Genomic DNA, 23140 nt, shown 5'->3' with positions numbered 1-23140 from the left:
ATAACACTAAAGATTCACTCCTGGCAGCGCAGCAATTATTTATAAAAAGCAGAGGAACGTGCTTGCTCCTCCCTATAAATACTTAATGGCTGTGCCAGTGCAGGGGAGCAGGCTGGTGGTGGGCAATGCAGCTCCTCTGGGTCCATCAGGGGCTGCTGCCCACCCCTGCCCTTGGGAACAGCCACCAACCTCCCCCAGCACTCCCTAGAGAAAATTAATTTGGCTTCCAAGAGGTGACTGTGCTCAGACATAAACCCATGAGTGAAATGAGCAGCCTCGTCAGACATGACCTGGTGCCCATCCAGGAGAAGGGATCAAAGTCCTAAGTTTTTTGATGCCAAGCCCCATCAGCTGCGCCTCCTTGGCACAGGGCTGGGACTAGAAGCCACAGAGAGGTGTCCTTTCTCTTTTTGTTTCACATGATGTCCCAGCCTCATGAGAGACTGAGGACAACAGCTCTTGTGAGTGGCTCTTGCTCTCCTGGCTGAAGACATCTAATGGAGAGAGCAACCAACCCCAGACCTCTCCTGCAAAGTGGGAAGAAACATCTCAGCATCATCTGAACAAGCCACAGGGTTAGGGACCCACACAAACCCCAGGGCTGGAGCACCCCTCTGACCTTCTGTGCCACCACCTTCTGCCCATGGACAGGGAGAAGGAGGGAGAAGGAGGGAGAAGGAGGGAGAAGGAGGGAGAAGGAGGGAGAAGGAGGGAGAAGGAGGGAGAAGGAGGGAGAAGGAGGGAGAAGGAGGGAGAAGGAGGGAGAAGGACTCCCTGACTCCAACACCGCTCCCCCTTCCCACACCCTCCCTGCACTTGTGTCACCATTTTCAGAGAACCCTCACTACAAGACATCTACACCCACACATCTTCTGCAGGAGCTGGTGACAGATCCCCAGGCAGATGGCTGCTGGCTGGGTCAAGCCCTCACTTCAGCAGGGATGCTTTTCCAAAGCCCTTTTCCAAAGCTGTCAGCAGCTATGGAGCTCCCTGAGCACAGTCCCTCTCTCTCTGTTTCTTCTCTCCAGCACTGAATGTGAAAAATTCTCAGCTCAGGAGCATGGCAGAGAACACCAGCAAGCTCTGACCTCAAGCACAACCAGGGGCTCCAGCCCCTCCAATGACTGCACCATTGATTTGGGGTTTGGGGCAGCACCAAGGTTCAGGGAAGCAGTGTCCCCAGGCTGTGTGGCTGGCAGGTTGAGATCCCCATTGCTCAGGGAAGGCCACCTTGGTGCCAGACACTTCAACAGCTAGAGCATGTTCTCTGTGCTGGGCATCTGAGGAGTTCAGTAATTTTATTTAAGTCATTTTATCTGGCAAGGCCCCAACAAAAGTACAGCACAAATGGCCATTTATCATCATCTGGGTCTTTATTTGGCACTGCTCAAAAAAGATGATTTTTTTTTTAAGTTACAAGCAAACAGACGTGAAGCCTAATGAAAACTCTCCAGCATGCCTAAGTTCCACACAAATTACTTTATTCCATTATGTCAAGCCAAAAGGAATAAGGACTAACTAGGATCAAGTGGAATATTAAACTAAATACACTGATGTAAGAACAGAAGCTCTCTGATCCTTCATTGCTACAGAGCAACTGATGCCAGCTCTAGAAGACATTTCTAGCAACTAATAAACAGATTATAATGAATTTAAAGATAAAAACTTGATGAAACTTCATGTAAAAAATTAAACAAATAAACAAAGCTGAACTAAACTCAGGAGAAGGGCACTGGGGGGATTTTCCCATCTTGTTCATCTGAAAGGGAAGGCACAGCCAGAGATTAGAGAAGCATCCAGAGCAAAACTAAAACACTTGGGCAACACAGCTCAATTCAGATATGAACTCCCCCACCAAGCCTCTTTTGCCACCACAAGCCCCAGGAAAACCCAGTGCAGAGAACAATGAACTCTGCAGCTCAAATCCAACGTTACTGAGAGTAAGAACAGCCTGGAGAGGGAAAACCAGAGTTGGACCTGGAAAAATAATAGACAAGAAGAACCAACATGTGGCATAGTACAATTTACACAATGCAAAAGGAGAGAAGATTGAGAGTGGGATGGCAATGGAAGTGGTTTAAAAAAAATGAAAAATCAGTATTTGCTCTATCCAAATATAAACATAGAGCCCTAGTTTGACAATCCCTAGATGCCATCAACCCAAGTAAAATCACAGGAAGCAGAGCAGTAGCAGGCTGCAAGCAGCTACAAGACAAGAGCAAGAACTCCAAGTCCCAAATCTCACTCCATGTCCTTGCTCCACCTTTCTCCTCACAGCACAGTTACCACTGCACAGAGCACAGTGTGCTGCTGACCAAGAAGATGCCCAGTGCACAGCAACACCCCAGTAATGTGTCCTCCAGCACTAAACAGTGGCCTGACCCTCAGTCAGCTGCATCCCACAACCCCACCTGAGTAGAAGCCAGGGATGTTTGATTGGGATGGAGATTCAAGAAATTTTTTTAATCTCTCCCATTTGAGGTGGTAAAGACAAATTAGGGAGGAGGTGACCTCTCCAGGTAAGGCAAAACCTTTAGCCCACAATAGAAGATTAACTCGTTCCCTAGGATATGGGATACAATCACAGGGATTTTAGTGCCTTCAACACAAGCAAAAGCCCTTTTCTGCTTGCTGCCCAGCTGCCTCTTTCCTAAATGCCCCAGCCAGGAGAACCTCGTGTGCAGCACTGCAGTTGTGTTGCTATTTACTTCACTAAGATTAGGAGGTTAATAAACAGACCCTAGTCATGAATTTTAAAAATAACAATAAAAGACATTAAAACTGCAGCCAAACAGCCTCCCACCAACACTCCTCTCTAAGTAGGAAAATTTTTCAGTGAAGGCTCTAAACTTGCCAAGGTCCTTTCATTCAGCTGGGAGGTCTCAGCAGCCCCCTCTGCTTACTGCCTGCAGCCCACGGCCCTGCTGCAACCCAGGCATGGACAGAAAACACCCCCATACTAAACCTCCTTTGTTTCAAAAAGTCCTTTTCCCTGCAAAAAGTGGCACTGAGCTAAACACAACTACTAGGGAATTTTTTTTTTTCCTTCTTACCCCTTCACTCTGCTAATGCCCAGAGAGAAGGGCTGGCAAATTCTCGGGGGGGGAAAAAAAAAATTAAAAGAATTGAGAGGACAATGGAGGTGAGGGAACAAGTTTCCAGTTTTAGCATGAAAATGAAAAGCTGGTTTCACGCCATTAGAGTGGTGAAGCTCTGGAACAGCTTTCCAGTAGGAGGTAGTGGGGGCAAGAGAGAGAACTTGCTGCAAGGAGAGAGCCCCATGGAGGGGTGGGGGGGATGAGGCAGGACCCAGTGACTCAGGAGACAGAACACGGGAAGGAGAGGGTTGGGATCTAATTCTTTCCATGCTCTCCTTGATCCTGAGCAAACCAAGCAATCCCCAGCACTCCCAGGTTTCCCTCTAATCACCGGCCTCACTCCACAAAATCAAGGGAATGGAAAAGCTTCACTTGCTTTAGAAATAAGAGGATGCTGGGCCTGCAGAAGAGGTGTTTACAACAACCTCAGCCACACGTCACTCACCCTCAGGCTTTTCTGAACACTCTTATACCAAATCTGCTCAGCTTAGTAGCACAAAGCCCCAGTACCAGAACCCCCCCCCCTATCCTACATCCCCCCTGACCTCGGGCTCAGAGGTTGCTGTTACCCAAGGTCCATGTCCCAATAATCCATCCTAAATAAGCAAGGGAAAACTGATAAAAACAAGCCACATAAAGTGCTGCCAAGGGGGTTAAACTGCAGCATCGCTTTGATGGGATTTCCACTTCTGCCTTCAGAGCCTCACTGTCCTCCTGCAATGTAAAATGATGCTTGCTCTGTGGAAACACAAGCCTAAGCCATAGAAAAATGGAGTAAAGAGAGAAATACTCAAGGTCTTGTTATGCCCTGAGATAACCATCCGTCTCATGATGTGAGGAAAGATTGCCTGAGACAAAGAATCATTCAGGGGGGGAAAGCTGAACTGCCACATCAGTCTTGATGGAAAAAAAAAAAAAAAAAAAAGATTATTCTAATACATTGAGAGCCATTACACACCAGCGATTCAGCGAGATTGCTCACTTCCCACTGAAGACTGCATTTAAGGTGCTGTCTTCCCTGTGACAACACATCTTTAAAGCCACCAAAACAAACACAATGCAAACCAACAGCTAGGACCCTGATCAGCACAGAAGTGTGCAATGACAGGAGACCCAGTGCCCCAGATAATGACCCACAATGCAAAAAAAGGAGCAAATGTAATCTCATTTACTCATTAGAGATGGATGATGTCTTTGAAAAGGAAACATTTTTTTACCCAGAACAACCTTCCCTTGAAAATTAAGGTTTTACAAACACACAATTAATGAAAATCCATCTAGAATTCATTTAGAAAAAAAAAATGTAAAAAAAACCCCACCAACAAAACCCCTTACGAGTTAAAAAATGTAACATCTCAGGTTCTTCTCCACCCTGATTTTCAGTTTCCACCTTAGCATTTCAGTTTCCACCTTTCTGCATTCTCAGCTGTCTTGCCCAGGGCCACCAAAGTCTGTTCTCCCTACCCGAGACATAGCCCCAAAACCATGGTGGATTTTTTGGAAGCTCTGCTTTTGCATGTGAGATTTAGCTCTCAGACACACATGCTGGGGCTGGGAACAAACAGATCCGACCTTCCTGAGCATCACATTCAATGCCACGTACCAGCTGCAAGTGCACAAACCAGGGGAACACACATGGTGAATAAAGCAGATTCATTTGTAGGACTTGGCCACTTAAATAAACCTGTCAGGATTCAGTGGCAAACCCCAGCCCAGAGCCAGGCAAGCAGCAGGTTTTGCCTACATCTTCCCAAGGAGTCATGGTGACCCTGCAGGGATGAAGTTACTTACAAAGCTGTGGAGGAAAAGTCTCCTCCATGCTCCTTGCCCACTCTGGGATTTCATTTTTTGCATGGTCACAGTTCAGCCACAAGGATGCCAAGCTGCAAGCTCTTTGCCATGGGGAATGTAGGTTTTTGTTACACGAGCACATAATAAATATCACCTGGGACAAGCCCTTACTCAAGGGCTGTGGCTACTCAGCCTCACCCAAATGCCCCAACAGTAACAAAAGAACCTTTTCTAATAGCAGGGAATAAAGAAAAAAACAAACAAACCAACCCAAAACCAACAACAAAACCCAAACAAATTTTTAAAAAAAGAAAACTCACAAAACAAACAAGCAAAAACTCCAGATTTTCACTCTCTGATGGGTCTGATATAAATATTACCATGAGCAAAGAAAATCCACCTGGCTTCCAAATACACAAATTATAATGATTAACAGGATTTTTCCATCCCATTTCTGACCCATCTTGGTCTTTGTTATCAGTATTGCTGAGCTAAATGGCTACCTCTTATCAAGGATCCTGAATTAACTGGGGATTTCAGGGGGAGGAAAACACCCACCTGAGAAGCAGCAGTAACAGATCAGGGATCTTGACCTTTTGCTTCCCCCAGCTGTACCAGATGAGCAGAATGATGATGTACACATGTGGGAGAGCCCAAGTGTGCCCTCCTCTCCTCATCTGGTGTTCATTTGCAGTTTTCTTCTCTGACTTTGTATTTTTCCTTTGTCTAGCTGTCCATCCAGCTCCAGCTCTCACCTTTATCTTTCTGTGCATGCCACTTCTCAGCAAAGGACATAATTGCACCCCATGCTGGACAACTATCCCATGTTATCTCATACCTAGAAAGTCCTGGCCTGCCACACCTGCCCAGGATGAATAACAATATATAAAATATTTGGTCCTAAAATATTGAGTCCTAGCTACAGACACAAATTTTATGTCTTCAGCTATGTTAGGGAGCCCAGGGCACCTCAAGCTTATTGTTCCTCCCAGGCAGACGAGCACATTACAGCATCACAAGTTGCTCTCATTTGCTGAAGGAACTGAAGCAAAGTGGTTGCTAAAGAAATTGGGTTGATGCCCAGAGACTGGGTCCCAGTAATGCCGTGGCAGTTCAGGAGAGAGTCTGAGTGGTACAAATATAGCACACCTTGTGTTACAAGAGACACTGGCCCAAATTTTCCTCTTTGAGTTTCAGATTCACTAAGACATCTCTGCATGCAAATGTCACCAAAAGCAAAATACAGTTTTGTTGTTTTACAAGCTCGTTTGGAGCCTTTAACAACAACCCTCTTTTCCTGACATGAGTTACTTCACCAGCCTTCAGCTCCATCTCTACCCTGCTGATGCTGAGAAACTTCCCACTTTGCAGAGAGGCTTTAAACAACACACAGGGCAAGAAAGAATTACCCCACTGAGCTGAATGGCCCAAGCTTGCAAAGCCTTCTCCAGGAAGGAATAATTTAGCCACCTATTCGATGAGCCTAAGCTGTACTCAGCTTGGCAAGATACCTCCAGGGTGGGTGGCACAGCAAGGACAGGCAGCAGATGGGTGGGAGCAGGTGCTACAAAACAGTTCACACCAGACAGAAAGTTCTTTGTCCTTTCCAGCCAGGTACTGGGGACACAAAGTGAACTGCAGTGTCCTGAGATGTAAATTAGGGACATAAAACCTTTGGTGATGGTAGCAGCTGGATGGTGGTATCCAACAGCTCCTGAAAATCCTAAAGAAATCAAACATCTGAAAAATGAGGCTCAGCTGAAGTGTTGGGTTTTCTTTAACCTATAAAATGACATAGGCTAAAAAGGACATCTTTTCTTTACATATCCTAAGAGCCACCCTTCCCAAGCTATATGCAAATTTAGGTGTTTCTATATAGTGACTTTTTAATTTTTAGGTTTTGGTTGTTTGGTTTGTTTTGTGGTTTTTTTTTTTTAAGGAGCTACTTGCTAGGCATTTTTCTAAAATTCTCCTCAAAGACAGGTCCCCCCACACTACAAAGACTCCTGCTCAGCAGTAGCAAATGCTTTCCCACACTCACACCCAAAAATCCACACTCCAAAGGGCGAGAAAGATGTCCCTAGCTCAGCTTTTTTCCCCTCTGCGCCCCAAGAGGTTTAGGGACATGCCAGCCACGTCCCCTGCCCGGCGGTGAGCAGCCCCAAGCCGGCCCCCAGCGCTGGCCAAAGGTTGGTGGGCAGGATGCCCAGGGCAGTGCCTCTGCTTTCCCCACATCTCTTTCCTCGCTGATAAAGACAGGACCGGCGACAAAAGCCAGCGACAAGCCCCGTCTCCCAGCAGCACAGGGGACCCCCGCAGGCAGAGCCCCCACCCGCTCGCCGCCGGGCTGGGGACACGGGGCTGCACTGCAGACCGCGGGGACCCGACGGGGATGACATCAGCGCTGCCACGGCCGGGCCGGGAAAGGCGGGGGGGGAGGGGGGGACACACCTCGGCGGGGGTTGGTACCGCGGCAGCGCATCTCCATCCCTGCACCCTGCCCCGCAGCATCCCCATCCCTGCACCCTGCCCCGCAGCATCCTCGCTGCATTTCCCCAAGGCTGGCAGGGGTCCCTTAGCAGGACGCAGCCCCCGCTGGTGCCGGAGAGGGCAGACCCCCGCTGTCCCCACGCCGAGCGGTGCTGTGCGGGCAGGTGCGGCCGCAGCCCCCCACCCCCCGGCGCCCCCCGCCAGCCCCTGCCCTTACCCGGGGCCGCGCAGTCTGCGCACAGCGCGTTGCCCGGCCGCTGGAGCAGCTCCACCAGCGCCTTCCTGCTCCTCTCCTTCGCCATGGGGGCGGCGGGCGGTGCGGTGCGGGGCGGTGCGGGGCTCGGAGGGCTCCGTCGCGGCTAATCCAGCCTCATGGCGTGGGGCGGGGGGTACCACCGGGCTGCTCCATGCAGCCCCGTTGGCCCCTCGCAGGGTTGAACGCCTCCGGGAGGGGAAGAGCCGGGGCGGTTTCAGCCCTGGAAGTCTCCTCGCCCCCCGCCGCTGATGCCGGAGCTGGAGCTGGAGCCGGAGCCGCCCGCCCGGGCACGGCGCCGGTTCCGCCTTCCGCCGGGCCCGGGGGGCTGGCAGCTCCCGGAGCCGCTCGCCCGCGACCTCCAGTGGCCGCTCGTCGCCGGGGAGCCCTGTCCCCGTGGGGGGTCCCCAGACATCAGGGTATCCCATCCTCTCCCCCCCCCCCCGCCTCCCCAGGTGTCCTCATCCCCCAGCGCTCCCTTCCCAGGTGTAATTTGGTCCTCGCTGCACGGAGGGGAGGTGCCCCCGGCCCCAGGGTGGGACCTGGAGCGAGGAGGGTGGGGGTCGGGGGTCTTTGCCCTGGGAAGGTTGCGGCTCACAGCACCCCAGCACTCCCGGGAGGGACCCTCAACGATCCAGCACCTTGGTGGGTTCATGAGCAGTGCTCTGGAGGCAGCCCCTTGGCATTAACATCTTCGAGGGGACTCACAAATGCTTCACTGGTACCCACCACACTCCCAAACACCCCTGCTTCACCTCTGTGTGTGTTGCCACCACCTTCCATGTCTGCATCTTGGCAGGACTGCTCTTCAAGAATCTTTCTGTGCTTTTCAGACCCCTCCATGGTGTCCAGGGAGTATCAGGGGAGCAGATACCTGAGCTTCCAGGTGTCATCATAGCTGTGTTGCTGGGACTGAGGGGTGCAGACACTCCTGCCTCTCATGTGACCTACAGGACAATGCTCCTATCACTATTTTACCGGCTAAGGACTGGAGAGTGACTCAGGAAGGTGGTGTGGGAAGCCTTTGGCCAAGGAGGGATCCAGGGCTGTGCCTTGTAGACTGATGGCCTTACCCCTTCTGAGTCCTTCATCTCAGGTACAGGCCACAGGCATCTGCAGTGCTGCTATGGTCTATTTCTGCTTGGTATTTCTCTATTTGTAGAAATATTTCTGGTTTTGCAAAGCAAGTCCCCCATTCAAATCATCCACCTCTGCTTCCTGCAACAAAGCAGGGCACCCTCCTGCAAAACTCAGCTCATGCACCCATGAGGCTGCAAGTAGCCCCTGGAAAACTTGTACAACCACATCATTTGTCCTGCAAAGGTGCATGGATCCAAGGAGGTTTCAGGAACATTCTGTTGGAAGAAAAATAGCATAAACCCTTAAATATGAGGAAAAGCATGGCCTGGTACATTTACAGTGCTCCTCTTGCCTTGAATAGTTTTTTCTAAATGACCTTTGCATTTATGATGTGAGACAAGCAACTGTAACAGAGCTGGGTTTTGACTGCTCTAAACTGATGTCATACTGTTCCTTGCTGACTCTAAGCAACATGACACACCATGCTGGGGTTTACTGGTTTTACAGGTGTAGGCTGATGATGTCTGGAACTCGTTCACTAAGCAAAGGTGTAATCCTACACACCATCCTTTTGTGGAGCAGTTGAACTGCTGCATCCAGATCTTCACCTTCTTAATCCTCCTACTCTCTCATACCAACACAGAGATTTCTACCATCCACTGAGCAACCCCAGCTCCAGCATGGTACCTCAGCCCTAATCCTCCAAACCTGTGCTATATTTTATCTAGGCAGTGTGCCTACAGTATCAGAAATTCACCTAAGTCCAAGTTAGGTTGGGTTTTCATTTGCATTTCAATCACAACACAGCCTCAGTTCTCTGGTGTTTCCAGCACATGCACTTGCTGAATCCTTCATGCCATAGTCAGGATGCTGCACATCACCATGAACTTGCCAGGACAGGGGCTGGGAGGAGGGAGGTGATTGGTTTAAAAATCTCTGTTTAGTTTTCCATTAAGACTCATTGATTCTCTTAATTTTTTGTTCTCCTGGTTGCTAGGCAATCCCTCTCTCTCCCTTGTGTGCTGGAAGCCAGGGCTGCAGACAGAAATTTATATCTTGTAATAAAATCAAATATAACAGAGCCTGCTGTCAGTGATGAGAGGGGAGTGCAGAGCCAGAGAATAGGGCCAGCAAGGGTCGATCAGCAACAATCCTCAGCATTTAAGCTCCATCACAATTCCTACTCCAGAATTCACATCAGGAAAGGAACAGCCCACGTGGGCAGAAGGGACACAGAGAGAGAGGGGAAAAAGTTGGAACTAATTCAGCCAGAATTGAAGATAAACTTTTGCTCAGTGGGAAATCAAAGGCTTGATTCAATCTCACAGATCCAACATTAAGCCATTCTATGATACACCAGGGTATCTCTGTAGATTTACTCCTGGCTTATCCAAGGTTAAGATGTTGGGCATTTCTCCCACCAGCCAGCACAGTGTTGACCCAGGGCAAGCAGCAAGCCTCTCCTGATGGACATGTGCTCCTAAGATTTGTGATTCCTGGTGCAGAGCAGGGACAGGTCCAACATTCAGCATCCCAGAGAGGACAAAGGGTGGAGGTTTCCCTCTCAGGGGTGGTGGGGGCTCCCCGGAGGCTGTGGGCATTGCTGCTCAACTTTGGTCACCTCAGCCTGTTCCCTCCTACCTGTAAGAGATGAAACAATCTGAGATTTTCTCCTGTGTTGCCTGTGGGTACAACCTGCCAGGGAATACTTGATGAATTTGCTCCTACTTTTCCCCAAGTCTCTGGCCAGACTCTGCAGACACCAGTTGTCACTGTCAGCACATCACTCTCATACAGACCCCTTCTGTCTCTCCACTGCTAAGTGGCTTGTCAAGCCTGCTGTAAATTTCTATACATATGCATAGAATCCATATTTATGTGTCAAATGTGTTTGTTTGTAAACACGTACACTTTTAACTCAGTCTTTGCTAAATCACAAGGTTGTTGCCTTAGAAACAGACATTACTGAGGCCATCTCTTGTGGTGCTAAGCAGAGTGGCAGCAAGGGCAGACTCTGGAAATGCCAGACTATGAGGTCAGAGCAGAGGATGCTCAGAAATTCCTGGAAATCTTTTTGTTGCCTGTGAGATGGTGCCCTGAAAACACACAGACATAATGATACCTTCTCCTTGCCCCTCCATATTAGCTCCTTTCACCCTAGGACTGCCTTGTTTTGTTAGGAAAGAGCTGTTTGCACCAGTTTTTAAGTTAATTTTGCAGCTCCAGCCATGAGATGGCTAAATCAGTGTCACAGTCAAGCACATAAAGGGCTGTTAAACTCAACCTTTTATGTGACCCAGGAGCGTATTCACAGCACAAGGTGGGGAAGCATTACAAATTCCTGCATGAACAGCAAACCTTAACAGAAATATCAATAATTCATGCCACTGCAACAGCATTCAAGCAAAACTCTCTGAAGTGGCAGATAGACCAGGCTGGATCCCTTAGGCTTCCTCAGCACTATAAGGGAGGCAGCTCTTGCAGCTGGAGGTTTGTGTGAACAGGAACTGGCCACCTGCACCCAAGCTAAAGCAGCCACTTTCTGTTGCAGTATGGCTTCCTGTTCAAAAAAAAAAGAAAAAAAATAAAAAGAAGAAAGAAACCGAAATCCTAGAGGTTTTTCTTGGAAAAAAAAAATTTCTGGGTTACCCAGTTAAACCAAGAGTAGCTACAGCTGGGAGGGAGGAATGCTACAGAGAGCTCAGACCAGGGCAATTAAAAACACTCCAAATGAAAATCTGATACTATGCCAGCTTTCTCAGATTTTGAGCAAAATGCTTCATGGACCCTGTGGGGCTTTCTCCTGCAGAAGAGGGAAAAGCACACTGGCTGCACCTGCATCGTTAGGATGTGTTGGTCAAGTTTAAAAGGATGATGCAAGAGAAAATGATGTAAGGGTGCAGCAAGAACAGATCTGTGCCTGCAGAACTGCTCTACACCTGCACTGGCCACCCAAGAAGAAAGGATGTAGTGAATCTCTAAAGAAGGGACTTACTGGGGAGGAATTTGCGGATCAAGGTTTCATTACATTTGCACATGTTAACTCTGCTGCAAAGCCAGCATTTCCAGCAGGAAAAAGGGGACTTCTTTACTCCTGTCATTTAACAGCCAATGCAGGTGACATCATGCCAGACCAGAGGTTCTCTGCAAAGGAGTAGAAATGAGGAGAACTGAGGACAAGAAAGGAGTGCAGAGCAGAATCACTCTGCTGATTGGCTTGAATCCCATTTGTTAGGCTTCTGCAACACCCTGGAGCTCAGAACTGCTCTCTCAGTCACACCACAAGGAAAAGGAAAGGAGTTCCAGCCACATTGCTGAGCCTGCCCATCATGTGCTCACAACACCCTTTCTGTTTCTCTTCCTCTCAGCTCTGGCCAGGTTCCCTGCAGTGTGGGGCTGCTCAGTCCCTCTGATGGGGTGGTTGAGAGCCAAGAGACCCCCTAGAGAGTGAGGGGGTAATCAACAGCTCGAGGATGTTGGCTATTTGTGCATCTGCTCTACAGCACACAGGGAGATTTCAAGGTAAGAAAAAGAGCACTGCAACACCCCTGTTGCTGTTGTACTGAATCTCTTTCATGTGATGTAAAGAATGACATCATATGTCATGCATGGACAGCTGGGGGAACTGGCTCCATGGCAGCTACCATGCACCCACCCAGAACTACACTGATTTCCACAGCCTAATGATGGGCTCTATTCTGCTCTAAGAGAAGATGGAATTAAACCAATTAGCCCAATGAAGTCAATAATTCACCCATGCCAGGCAGGCAGCTGCTTTTAGCATTATTCCTAATTTACACTAATTAAAAGACCTAGGTCTGGGGAAGCTCTGTATAGAGAAAGACAATGTATGTGTGAAGAGATTCATACATCAGGGTATCATCTCCTCTAAGAAAAATCCAAGTGATGATTCAGAGTGGGCCATCATCAATTCAGTCTGAGTCAGAGGCAGCAGCAGCACAGGTTCGACGTGCAAACTGCAGGGCAAGCATTTATCTTGGAAATTGCTTTTGCTCAATTCCAATAATTTAATCTCTTCCTGGCTCAAATGGCTCATCCTTCCAGGAACTGCTTGAAGACAGTCAAGCACTTGGAGACTGCACTGCATGATATCCCAATTGCAGGATGGAGACAGAAGTGGGGTAGCCAACTGCTGCCTGCTCTGGGGATCTTGGGAACCAGTGCCAAGAGGATGATGGAGATGCTATAGGCAGGACCATAGGGCAGAGGGACTGAAGCTCAACACGTCACTTCTGGTCTGGAAGTCCCTGCAGCAGAGCCCAAGTCCCTCAGAAAGCAGACAAGCCAATTAAAAGGGCATAGAGAAGGAGAGAGAGCAGCACATAGGTCCTTGCAGTGGGTTTTGTACCATGGACTGCTGCCTCCAGCTGCCAGCCCACCCCAGACATCTGAGACCACATCAGTTTCTGCAACATTGCTCAGCTATTATTTGAATAAAGCATTAGATGGAAACAAAGCTGTGGTTTTTCTCTAGAAAGAGATTAGAACTGATGGCCTGAAGAAAGCTGCCAAACTGCTGGAGACAGCAATTGGGCTTCCCCCCAATTAATTTTGTCCACAGAAAGCTGAGGACCATGTCCTACCTTTCCTCTGGCTGCTGATGGGATTGTCTGGCTGTCACTGCATGCCTCCTAAGAGCTCCCACAACATTGAGGTACAGAGAAAACTGCTCACTTATTTGTTTACTTCAAGATGCTTTGCCAAAGAAAAATCAGCAAAGAATTAATTAACAGCAATTATTTCTAGCAACAACAGAGCAGCCCTGCCCCAGAAGCCATGAAAACAACATCACAAGACCCCTGTGGCCAAAAAGCTTTTATAAACAGGTGCAAGTCTAAGCAATTTTACAGCAGGCTATAAAAAGAGCCCATGCCAGGTTGGGGAATGGCAGGGGAACAGCCACTGTGATGGCTGAGTCAGAGCAGCCACCCAGGTGACTTTTGTGGAGGAGCTTTAATAAACAAAGCAGTGCAGAAGCAGCAACCTGAGTCAAAGAATCAGCAGGACCAGGTTATTGCTGCAATAGAGAGTTTACTATACCCATCACTCTGTGTTATTAGTGCTGCTAAAGTGATTTACTATCTAAGTCAGTCCAACTGATTAGAGCTGTGATCTAAAGTATGAGCCAGCCCCAGTTTCAGTGATAAACATCACCCCCCTGCCTATTACTTGCTAAAATAAGCTGAAATGAAGCCATTAATCCAGACATCTCTCTTCTCAAATGAGTCTCTCTGGCTGGCACCACCGCACCTGCAAGTCTCCTGCCATGTACATGGAAAGGATGGAGGTAGATGTTCCAGACGTGCTCTCATTTTTCACCCACCTGGTTCTTTTTCAGCAGCCAGTGAACTCAGCATTTCTGTCCCTTTGGCCAGAACCTGCACATCCTCTATCACCAAAGCCCTGCAGTGACCTGGTTCTGGTTACATCTCAGTGCTGCACATGCAGAGCATCTCCCTGCCAGAGATGTTCGCCTCCGTGCTGTATCCGAGCAGGTGGCAGTGAACAGTCCCCCCCTTTCCACCAGGCTCAGCAGCACAGTTTGGGGAGGGGGCACCTGAACTGAAAGCCATTTTGCTGTCCCATGCCATTCACCCTGATGTCTGTGCACAGGCTGTGAACATCTGACCCATGGCATCACCTCTGCTCTCCCACACAGATGCTGGGCTGGAACTGGGCTGCATGGACCGGGTACACACATATCTCTAGATAAACAGAAATTTGAAAGTATAGAGAGAGGGGGACAGACTTAGGATGCCTTAGCAACCACTCTGAGCATGCATGCACAAGCCAGAGATGTGCCAAACAACAGCCCAGAGTGTGTGCTCTGCAAGGGTTGGGTCACAGCAATGAGTGGTGAGGATGAGGGGCTAAAAGCAGACAACTAAATCCATGGCTTGGATCAGCACAGCCAAACTCCCACCTCCACCTAAAGAGCAAAAGCTGAGGGAGGCAACCCCAGTAATGACCCAGGCTCATTATACCCCTGGGATTTCCTATTTGGTTGCTGTTCCTGGGGATTTTGAAGGCTCATTTCTCAGCAGGGGGGTTTCTCCCACTTGGTTCAGCATCCTGAGTTACCAGCAATTTTCTCAGCACTGGTCTGATCCGCAGCTTCTGTGCAATTCCTGAGTGGCAGCCGGAATTTTTTCCTACTTGGAACTGCCTACCCAAGAGCTGGCTTCCTCCATGTGACAAAATCCTTCTGACTACCCAGCAAGCCATGCTGCTCTGGGACTGTCAGAGCAACCCAGAGGGAAATGCCCACTGCAGATGCCAGCAGACTGCACCTCTGAGCAGCATCTCATCAGTTCCTCAGGACAGTCCCGATATCCCACATTCTGTACTGCAACTGTCCTCCTGCCTTGTCCACTAAGGAGAGATTCAGTGCCTCCAAACCCTGCTGAAACCCAGAACATGGGTTGGTAACAGAGAAATGCAAATTGCACAAGCAGAATTGGACCTGAGCTCCTTGCAGAGCACCTCCCATGCCACTGCCTCCCCAGATGCTGATCCCCTGGATCAGCAGCTTTGCAAGCAGCACCAGAACCAGGCATGTGAGCAGCTTCTTTCTGAGCTGGGCTTGCTAGCACTGAGGAAACTGGAAATCCTTCAGGAATCAGAGCTGTCAGCTCCTAGAAGGTTACTAAAACAGCTGAAGGATCCAGTTGCCGAAAGGGGCTGCAGAAGCAGCTCCCCCTGCCTGCTTTTTAAAATGAAGTCAAAAGCCTGGGTCACTCCAATTAGTGCCTCTCATTTCTTTACCCCCTTGCTCTCTTTTTGCAGGGCTGCTTTCCACCACTGTTCCTACAGAGTTTGACAGAATTCCTCAGGACCCAAACAGCAAAGCACCTACAGTACTGGATAGGTTAAGGTACCAGCCAGATGGTCCACAGCATCCCTCCCACACCAGTGGGAATCTGCCTCATTCTGTGTGGGTGCTGAGGAAGACTGCTCAGCCAGACAGCTACATGGTCCCCCAGAGATGGGGAAGCATGGGACAGTAGGGGCTGGGTTTATTCCACAAAATTGGATGCATCCAAACTGTTTTACATCCACAGAGATAACTGTGGTCTTCACTGGGCTATGTGGTGAATGCCAGGATTGCCTGGGGTGTTTTTCATCCAGCCAAGTCCAGTAGGACTCAGCAAGCATAAGAATGATGCACCTGCTAATGCAAGTCCCAAGACCTCCTGGAAAACTGGGAATAAACAACCCAGCAGTGAAACAGTCTGTGCAGTGCTACAAAGAGAGCACAAGCATCCAAACCTCTAGAAAGAGCCATAAAACCCCATCACTTTATCATCATCAATCCCAGGAAACAAAAAATGCATCAAGGTTCCTCTGCCCACACACACTGGATTTCTAGGTGACTTTCTACAAAGCTGCTATTTTGAGCAGTGATCAATTATGCATTTCAAGCCATATGGCACCTTCCTTCCAGAAGGCAGGCATTTTGTCTTGAAATCTGTAAGCTAGAAAATCTGCTGCATCCTGACGGAAATACAGCATTGCCAGTTATTCACAGAAGAAGAATCATTAACTGAAGAAAAGAAACAGGCTAGGATTAATCAGACATCTGATTTCTGATTCCCATTGAAACACCCTGGAAGGGGAAATGGACTCTTGCATATGCCCTTCCAAACATCTTTTTTTTTTTTTTTTTTTTTTTTTCTTTTAATTAATCTGAGCCAGAGCTTAGATTTTTATATGGAACCTGACCCAATATGCCACATACCCAATTTAGCAGGCAGATCTCCTCCAGAAGGGATCTATTCCAGGCAGAAAAGTAACTCAGACTCTTTGGGGTCACTGGCCATGCCACCAGAAATGACTGCACTTTTACACACTGGCACAAGCATCATTCCCTTCCCAGAAATCACGGGTTAGAAAATAGGAACATACTGCTCTCCAGCAGAACCAGAACACCCAAGGCACTTTTCAGAGCCAAGAGCAACAAGTGATGCTGCAGACTCTGTACAGGGAGCAGGCTGCTCCTTTGCTCATAGCTGACTATAAGATTTCCTAACCCTTAACCACATCAGTGCAGCACTCCAGTTTTAGTTCCAGCAGCTCTGTGGAAGCAGCATTGCCTCCTGCTTGGCGTGAGATAACCACCAGTTGAAATTCAAGAGGTGCTCTAACCCACCCAGTTCCCTCCCAGTGGTAGTGCTGTCAAGCCCAGCTTACGAAAGCAGCAGTAAACAAAAGTAGGTTTATTTGCTGCTACAAAGGTCAATCAATCACCAGCAAAGGCCAACAACTCTGTGGTTTCCAAGGGAAACCAAGTAGGTGACTACTCACCCTGTGATGCCCAGCTACAAGGACATCTGTGGCCTCGAAGAAGGGAGGACAAGCTGGGGACAATGCTTGGAGGAGGATTCAGGGGAGGACTAAGTGTGAGGGTCAGCTGGCTACACCCCTTACCTGTGTGTAACTGCACAGCCCCAAACATCCACTTCACAGGTGCCTACAGACACAATCCTGTGGCTGTTCCAGGGGTCCCACTTCCAGGTGGCAGATGCAGCAGAAATCCTTCCTTAGCACACAGGCTCCTTGTGGTCCTACAAAGGATTTTTGACAATGACTGACATCCAGCACCTCCTTGTACAGCCTTTTCTACAGAGGAACCTGCTGGAAACATTATTAAACCTTTTTCTTCCCTGTTCTGCAGATCCCTGTGGTCGTTTGGAGAGGTACACCTAGAGCTCCAGGTCTCCTGGGAAGACATAAGGAGGGCTGACTTGCAGCGATGTTCTTTCTGTAAATACCTGCAGGGGTCAAGATTAAGCTCTTTGCTGTTGAATTGATTCTGAGCAGATGAAAGGGGAATGTAAAGGCAAAGCTCTCCTAGTGCCAAAGTGCAAAGCTGCTGCTCCTGAACCCTCCAAGGACTCCCTGGGCAGGATCCCAAAGAGGATCCCAAAGACGGTGTGAATGAGGCTTTGCTGAAGAAAAGCTACAGGAGAGGAAGTTCCAGCCCCTTCACTCATTGATTTCAATTGTTACCAGCTCACACCAGACTCAACACATCCCCCCTTCCCCACACCCGGGCAGTGGCAGCCAGGCTTGCAGCTTGTCCATCAAGCCCAACAGAACCCGGTTTCAAACCTGTTTGCACTTCTCCAGCTCACAGGATCTGTCAGCAGATGCTTGAGGGCAGTGCTGGGGCTTCTCACAGGGGGGTGAATGCATTCCCATGGGATGTACCCTGCTCCTGGGGTCACCCCACAGCACAGCAGCTCAACACCCAACAGCTCCATAAAGACATCACTGCCCCTGCCCCCCACACCACACACATCTCAGGTCGTTTTTTTCAGAATATAGATTTTTTTTTCCTCCAACTTGGTGCCAGGCTTCTGGAGAGGTTCCTCCTTGGTAAAGGAATGGGAACTACAAACTTTGGGCTCTCCTTCAGCTTACACAGTGCTGTCAGTTCCCAGGATGATCCAAAAGCAAGCCTAAAATAGAGATTTATATGGAAAAGCTTCAATTGACAATCTGTATGTTGACAGGAATAAATTCAAGAGCATTCTGGGACTTCTCCCAGATGACTCTGGTGTTGCAGGGACTTGCCCCATAGAGCAAGTTGGGCAAATTGTTTGACCCCAGGCTCAGCATTGATTAATGCCTTGTTTTTCACCACCCAGTGGCATTATATCATCTCTATCAAGATCAACTGATGGCCTTCACCAGCTCTGAGCTCACCTTACAGCTCCACCAAGCATATTCTTTTCCAGCTAATGCCTTGCAGCCAGGAAGTAGATTCCTCTGCCAATTCCATCCTCTCTCAGCCTTTTTCTTGTCCTGGCAGGAAAGGGACAGCACTGTGCAGCTGACTCACCATGCTGAGAGGCAGGATGAAATGCACCCATGGATCTAGGATGACCTAGGTTATCTTTTTCAGGCTGATAAAAGCTGCAAAACTCTCTCCCCCAGTGTTTCTTACCAGGATGGCAATCACTGTTCCTGCAGATGTTTGTGAAGGATGAGGCATGCCCTGACTTTTGGTGGCTCAGCCTGTGCAATGCTGGGTCCTGCTGGCTGCATTGCTGTGACATCACAGGAGGAACCCCAGCCTACAAGTAGCACTGTGGTCACTTCAGAATGCCACAGATTTTTGCCACCACTTCTTGCTCCAATATCCCTCTTGGAACAGATCCAAAATCTGGGTGCTGGTCATTACAGACAGTCCCCACCACCTGACATTCCGTGTGTCACCTCAGCTGAACAGCAACAACCTCTCCAGCTCAGTAGTCAGAATTCAACCACCCAAGACTTCCAAAGACTTCACCTTTTTGACTGTACAATAAATCTGGAGGACAGAGTTGGCACCAATTGTCTCAGGAGAAAACACGTGCCCAGGCCATGAAGTAACTTTGGCCAAATGACAGCTCAGCACAACACCCCAAAGATGGAACTCTCACTGGGACCAGCCCTGGTTTCTCCACCACCACCTGTGGGTTCTTCCATACCTACCAGGGATTCACTTCACTTTCTAATATTCCAGGAGCACAGAAGCATGAAATTTGATTTCTTTCTTCTGAAGATGCTGGAGATTATTTTAATAATTCTTGCTTGGTATCACTGAAAGAAAGCTCTTGCTCAGTGATTTAATATAAAGTCTTTTAATATCTGTTTCAGCACCACAATCTCTGCTTTCTCTTCTATAAATGTACTAATCTCACCAAGGCATGTAATTTAAACAGTAGAATGAAGGATAACAAAAATATGCAGCAGCAAGTGAACGTTCTATTCAAACAGGGACCTGCTCTGAACTATCTGCAGTCTGTTCAATCAGATTAGACCCAAGCAACAATTTAAATCCCAGCTCCAAGCACCAGTATGAAGAGCAGAAAACATCCTTTTACCCTTTCATCCATCTCTGTATGAGCAGATGCACAGTGGAGAGGAGCAGAAGCAAAAGAAGTAACAGCAGGAAAGGTGAGGTGTATCAAACAGAGGAAACCAAATGAAGGAGAAAGGGCATCAGAACTGCCTGGGTGAGCAGTGTGTGTATCACTATCTGCAGGCTCTCACCCTAAAGAAAGGATTCACTGGGTTTAAAAATGAAAAACCAAAACACCACCAAAAGAACCCCAAACAAGCAGACACCCAAAAGCAAAAAAAAAACCAAAAAAACACCAAAGGGGACAGGGCAGGAAGGACACTCGAAAACAGATCCAGAGGATTTACAAATTTATTGTCTGCTTGAAACATATTTCTAAGGTGCTAACAGGCCAAATTATTTTGACTTGAACTCATCATTAAGAAAAACTCATCTGCATTAATATATGCAAGGGAAAAACCACTCTGGTAACTGGTAATTTATACATGAAATGGGCTATGGCACAAACATGCCAGAGATCTCAAAGACACATTCAGAGCAGGTTGCACACCTATTGTGCAGCCTGCTGCATCACCTTCTCCATGTATGGGCTGCAGCTGCAATGAAATACTGCACACTCTTGACCTACCCTGGTTTTTAACATAAAATGTGTTTTTAAAAGAATAAATTTGTCCAGTCACACTTATATATACACTTCACAGTTACTCAGAACACAAATAAATACCACTCTGTCTCCATAACATCACTGTGAAAATACTACAAAAAACACATGGCAGCTCTGCTTAGAAGATGAATACATCCATAATGAAATATTCCCAGTTAAATGATGAAAAAAACCAGGTGAACATGGTTGCCAAGATAAATAAAAGCAAAATCATTACCTGACAGTTGTATGGAACTAGAAATACTCCACCAACCCCAGTATCCAAGTGTTTTCTATAGCAGAGTGAGAAAAGACCAACCCCAAAGGGTCAAAAACCCCAAAGCTGGGGATTAATACCAGTATTTAATAGAAAGCAATTTGCAATTACCACAATACCTTCACCTTCCCAACAAGTAATTGCTGTAAGCATATTAGCAATGCCCACTAAAGAGTAATCTATAGTTCAAGATCTACAGAATAAAGGCCTGGGGTTTTCTTGTCTTTTACAACAAGACTTGACTGTTCTTACAGAGACATGGAGAACACTTCAGGCAGTAACTGTCTTCTCCCAGGCAAAAGGTTCTTATGGATCTACAAAAGCAGGCTAGAAAAACTAAAAGGAAAAAGAAATGCCTGAAGGCAGCAGACAAAGGCAGCACTTTTGCTCATTTCAAAAGTCTTACTTTAGGAAAACTTAACTCTGAGAAAAGGTTCCTTCAGGAAACACTTCCTATTGCAGCAGGAACAGAATGTACAATATGTACTACATAAGCCCTGTGCTTTCCATACGTGAGGAGCAAAGTTGTCTCTCTTCATTACAACTTCTCAGGTTTTGCTTCTGACTTTTCATTTATCAGATCTTTAAATCCCAATTTTTCCAGTGGTTCATTAGCCATAAGTTGCCTAGGTGAAAAAAAAAAGGAAAAACACATTAGGCAGTACACAGACTAATCAAGAGACCATCAGCATTTTCTATTTTTTTTTTAGTATTAATTACTCTAGTAATTTAGTATTAATTACTCTAAAATTTTTTCTAAGTAAATTTTCTCTAAATATAAAGACATCCACACAGAATGACTGTTGCCTGGCAAAGCCTCAGAAACTTCAGTTCTGGGAAAACAATATTCAGGGACACTTTTTTCCCTTAACAGTAGTTTTCCAACTAAACAATTACTCAGAAACCAAGTAAGAATGTGAGAAACTGACCTGAATCTTGGTTACCTTCAATTACCCGACTGTGCAAGAGCTTCCTAAAATTCTACCTGCACCACTTACCAGATCTGTAAGTTTAGAAAACCACTCGTCCTGCCACAACACTTTGCTGCACTATTTTTTCAACCTGTTTTGGGTTCGCAGCTTTCCTCAGCACCAGCCCACCCAGGGCGTGCAAACCTCCCGCTACCGCGGTCCAGTCCACCTCGCCCTTTACGCATTTCCCCGTGGGCTCTCCCCGGACACCACCGCACCTCCCCGGGCGGGTTCTCCTCCCTCCTCCCCGTTCCTCTCCAAGGCAGCCCCGCTGCTTCCCCGCCCCGGGCCCCTCCGGGCTGCCCCTCACTCGCCTCTCCATCCGGCACTCCAGGTAGGCCATGGCGCGCTGCCGGCAGGCCCCGCTCTCGTAGCCGCTGTCGCGGAGGCACTGCATGAACCGCTCCTTGAAGGCGCTGCACTCCCCTGCAAGAGATGGCGAGGGTCTGCTCGTTAAACACCGGCACCGCCTTCCCCGAGGCCCGGTCCGCAGGGAGCCGAGGGGAGCGGGGCAAGCCCGGCGTTAGGCCCCGCGTTAGGCCACCGGAAGGCCCGTCCCGCCTCACCGAAGTGATCCAGCGGGAAGGCGCCTTTGTCCGGCGGACGCGGCTTGAAGGTCTTGTTGCCGAAGTTCATGGCGGTGGACATGGTGCCGGCGAGGGGGGAACGGGTCGGGTCGGGTCGGGACCGGGGGTGGCGGAGCCGCCAGCGGAGGTCGCCGCACGCCAGCGAGCTCGTCGAGCGGGACACGTGACCGCGGAAGGGGCGGGACAACGCGACAACGGCGTCGGCGTTACTATGGCAACAGACGTGGCCCGCTTCTGTCTCGGCCGGGGTGCTGGTTGCCAAGGCAACGCGATAAACCCACGCGGGTGGGGGGGCAACAGTGACGTCACTACCGCAGGCCCCGGGTGGCGGCGCGGTTACCATGGAGACGCCGCTCCGCCCGCCATGTTGGCCCCGTGGAGGCCGCGGTGTTGCCTCAGGGTTGGGCTCCGACCATCTCTGCGAAATAAAGCGGTGCTTCCTCCCAAAAAGCTGATCGATTTTGTGTTTGTTGGGGTAAAAAACTGGTGGTTCACGCGCGGGCCCTGGGAACGGGCAGGGTGAGAGCGGTGGTCGTGGACAACGTATCCACTGAGGGGCAGGGGGAAGTGGTTTGTCCTTGAGTGTTGGATCATGTGGAAATGAAGGGAAAGAATTCACTGAGTGTCAGTAAACTTACAGGGGATCCAGCCTTAAGCCAGCTCCTCCAGTGGTCAGGGCCTCGGCTGAGCCAAGGCTCCTTCCTCCAAAATCCACTCTGAAGAACGGATTCCTCCTCTGCAACTTCTGAGCGCTGGGTCTTGACCATGGGGGTGGTGAGACCCTGGCCCAGGTTGCTCAGGGAAGCTGTGGCTGCCCCATTTGCTTAGTGGTGAAGTCCAGGTGGGATGGGGCTTGGATCAACCTGGTCCAGTGGGAGGTGGGCAGGGGCCCTTCCAACCCAAACCATTTTATGACTCTGACTTAAAATATAAATTTCAGGATCCAGCTCTGGCTGGTGGTGTGAACTCAGAGCCCTCAGGTTTAGCCAAAGCATTTTCCTTAAAAATTCAGCAAGATTTGGGAACAGCCATCCCTGTCCCACTGCAGGGACATTCACTCTGCCATCCATGGCAGTGACA

General features: G+C 48.7%; 2 protein-coding genes across 3 annotated transcripts in view; both read right to left on the bottom strand.

The window, feature by feature from the left end:
* Window positions 1-7945, bottom strand: part of ADAP1 (ArfGAP with dual PH domains 1) — a 49665-nt gene extending 41720 nt beyond the window's left edge. The window contains exon 1 of one of the 2 annotated variants that reach the window (XR_003988154.1): window positions 7597-7920. Coding sequence is in view for 1 of the 2 variants with exons in the window: in XM_030459578.1 (XP_030315438.1) it covers window positions 7597-7681 (85 nt within the window). In the remaining variant the exon portion in view is untranslated. Of the gene's footprint in view, window positions 1-7596 lie in introns of both variants that reach the window. The other variant, XM_030459578.1, reaches the window with a different exon arrangement.
* Window positions 7946-19915: 11970 nt separating this feature from the next.
* On the bottom strand, window positions 19916-22267 carry LOC115599185 (cytochrome c oxidase assembly protein COX19). Its single transcript, XM_030460138.1, has 3 exons — window positions 22040-22267; window positions 21788-21899; window positions 19916-21128 (listed from the first exon to the last, which is right to left on the bottom strand). The coding sequence occupies exons 1-3, from the start codon at window positions 22119-22121 to the stop codon at window positions 21041-21043; spliced, it is 282 nt and encodes a 93-aa protein (XP_030315998.1). The 5' UTR covers window positions 22122-22267; the 3' UTR covers window positions 19916-21040.
* Between the last annotated feature and the right edge of the window lie 873 nt (window positions 22268-23140).

This window comes from Calypte anna, chromosome 14 (assembly GCF_003957555.1).
Source record: "Calypte anna isolate BGI_N300 chromosome 14, bCalAnn1_v1.p, whole genome shotgun sequence".
Classification (NCBI taxonomy): domain Eukaryota; kingdom Metazoa; phylum Chordata; class Aves; order Apodiformes; family Trochilidae; genus Calypte; species Calypte anna.
This window is presented reverse-complemented; position numbering and strand designations above follow the sequence as displayed.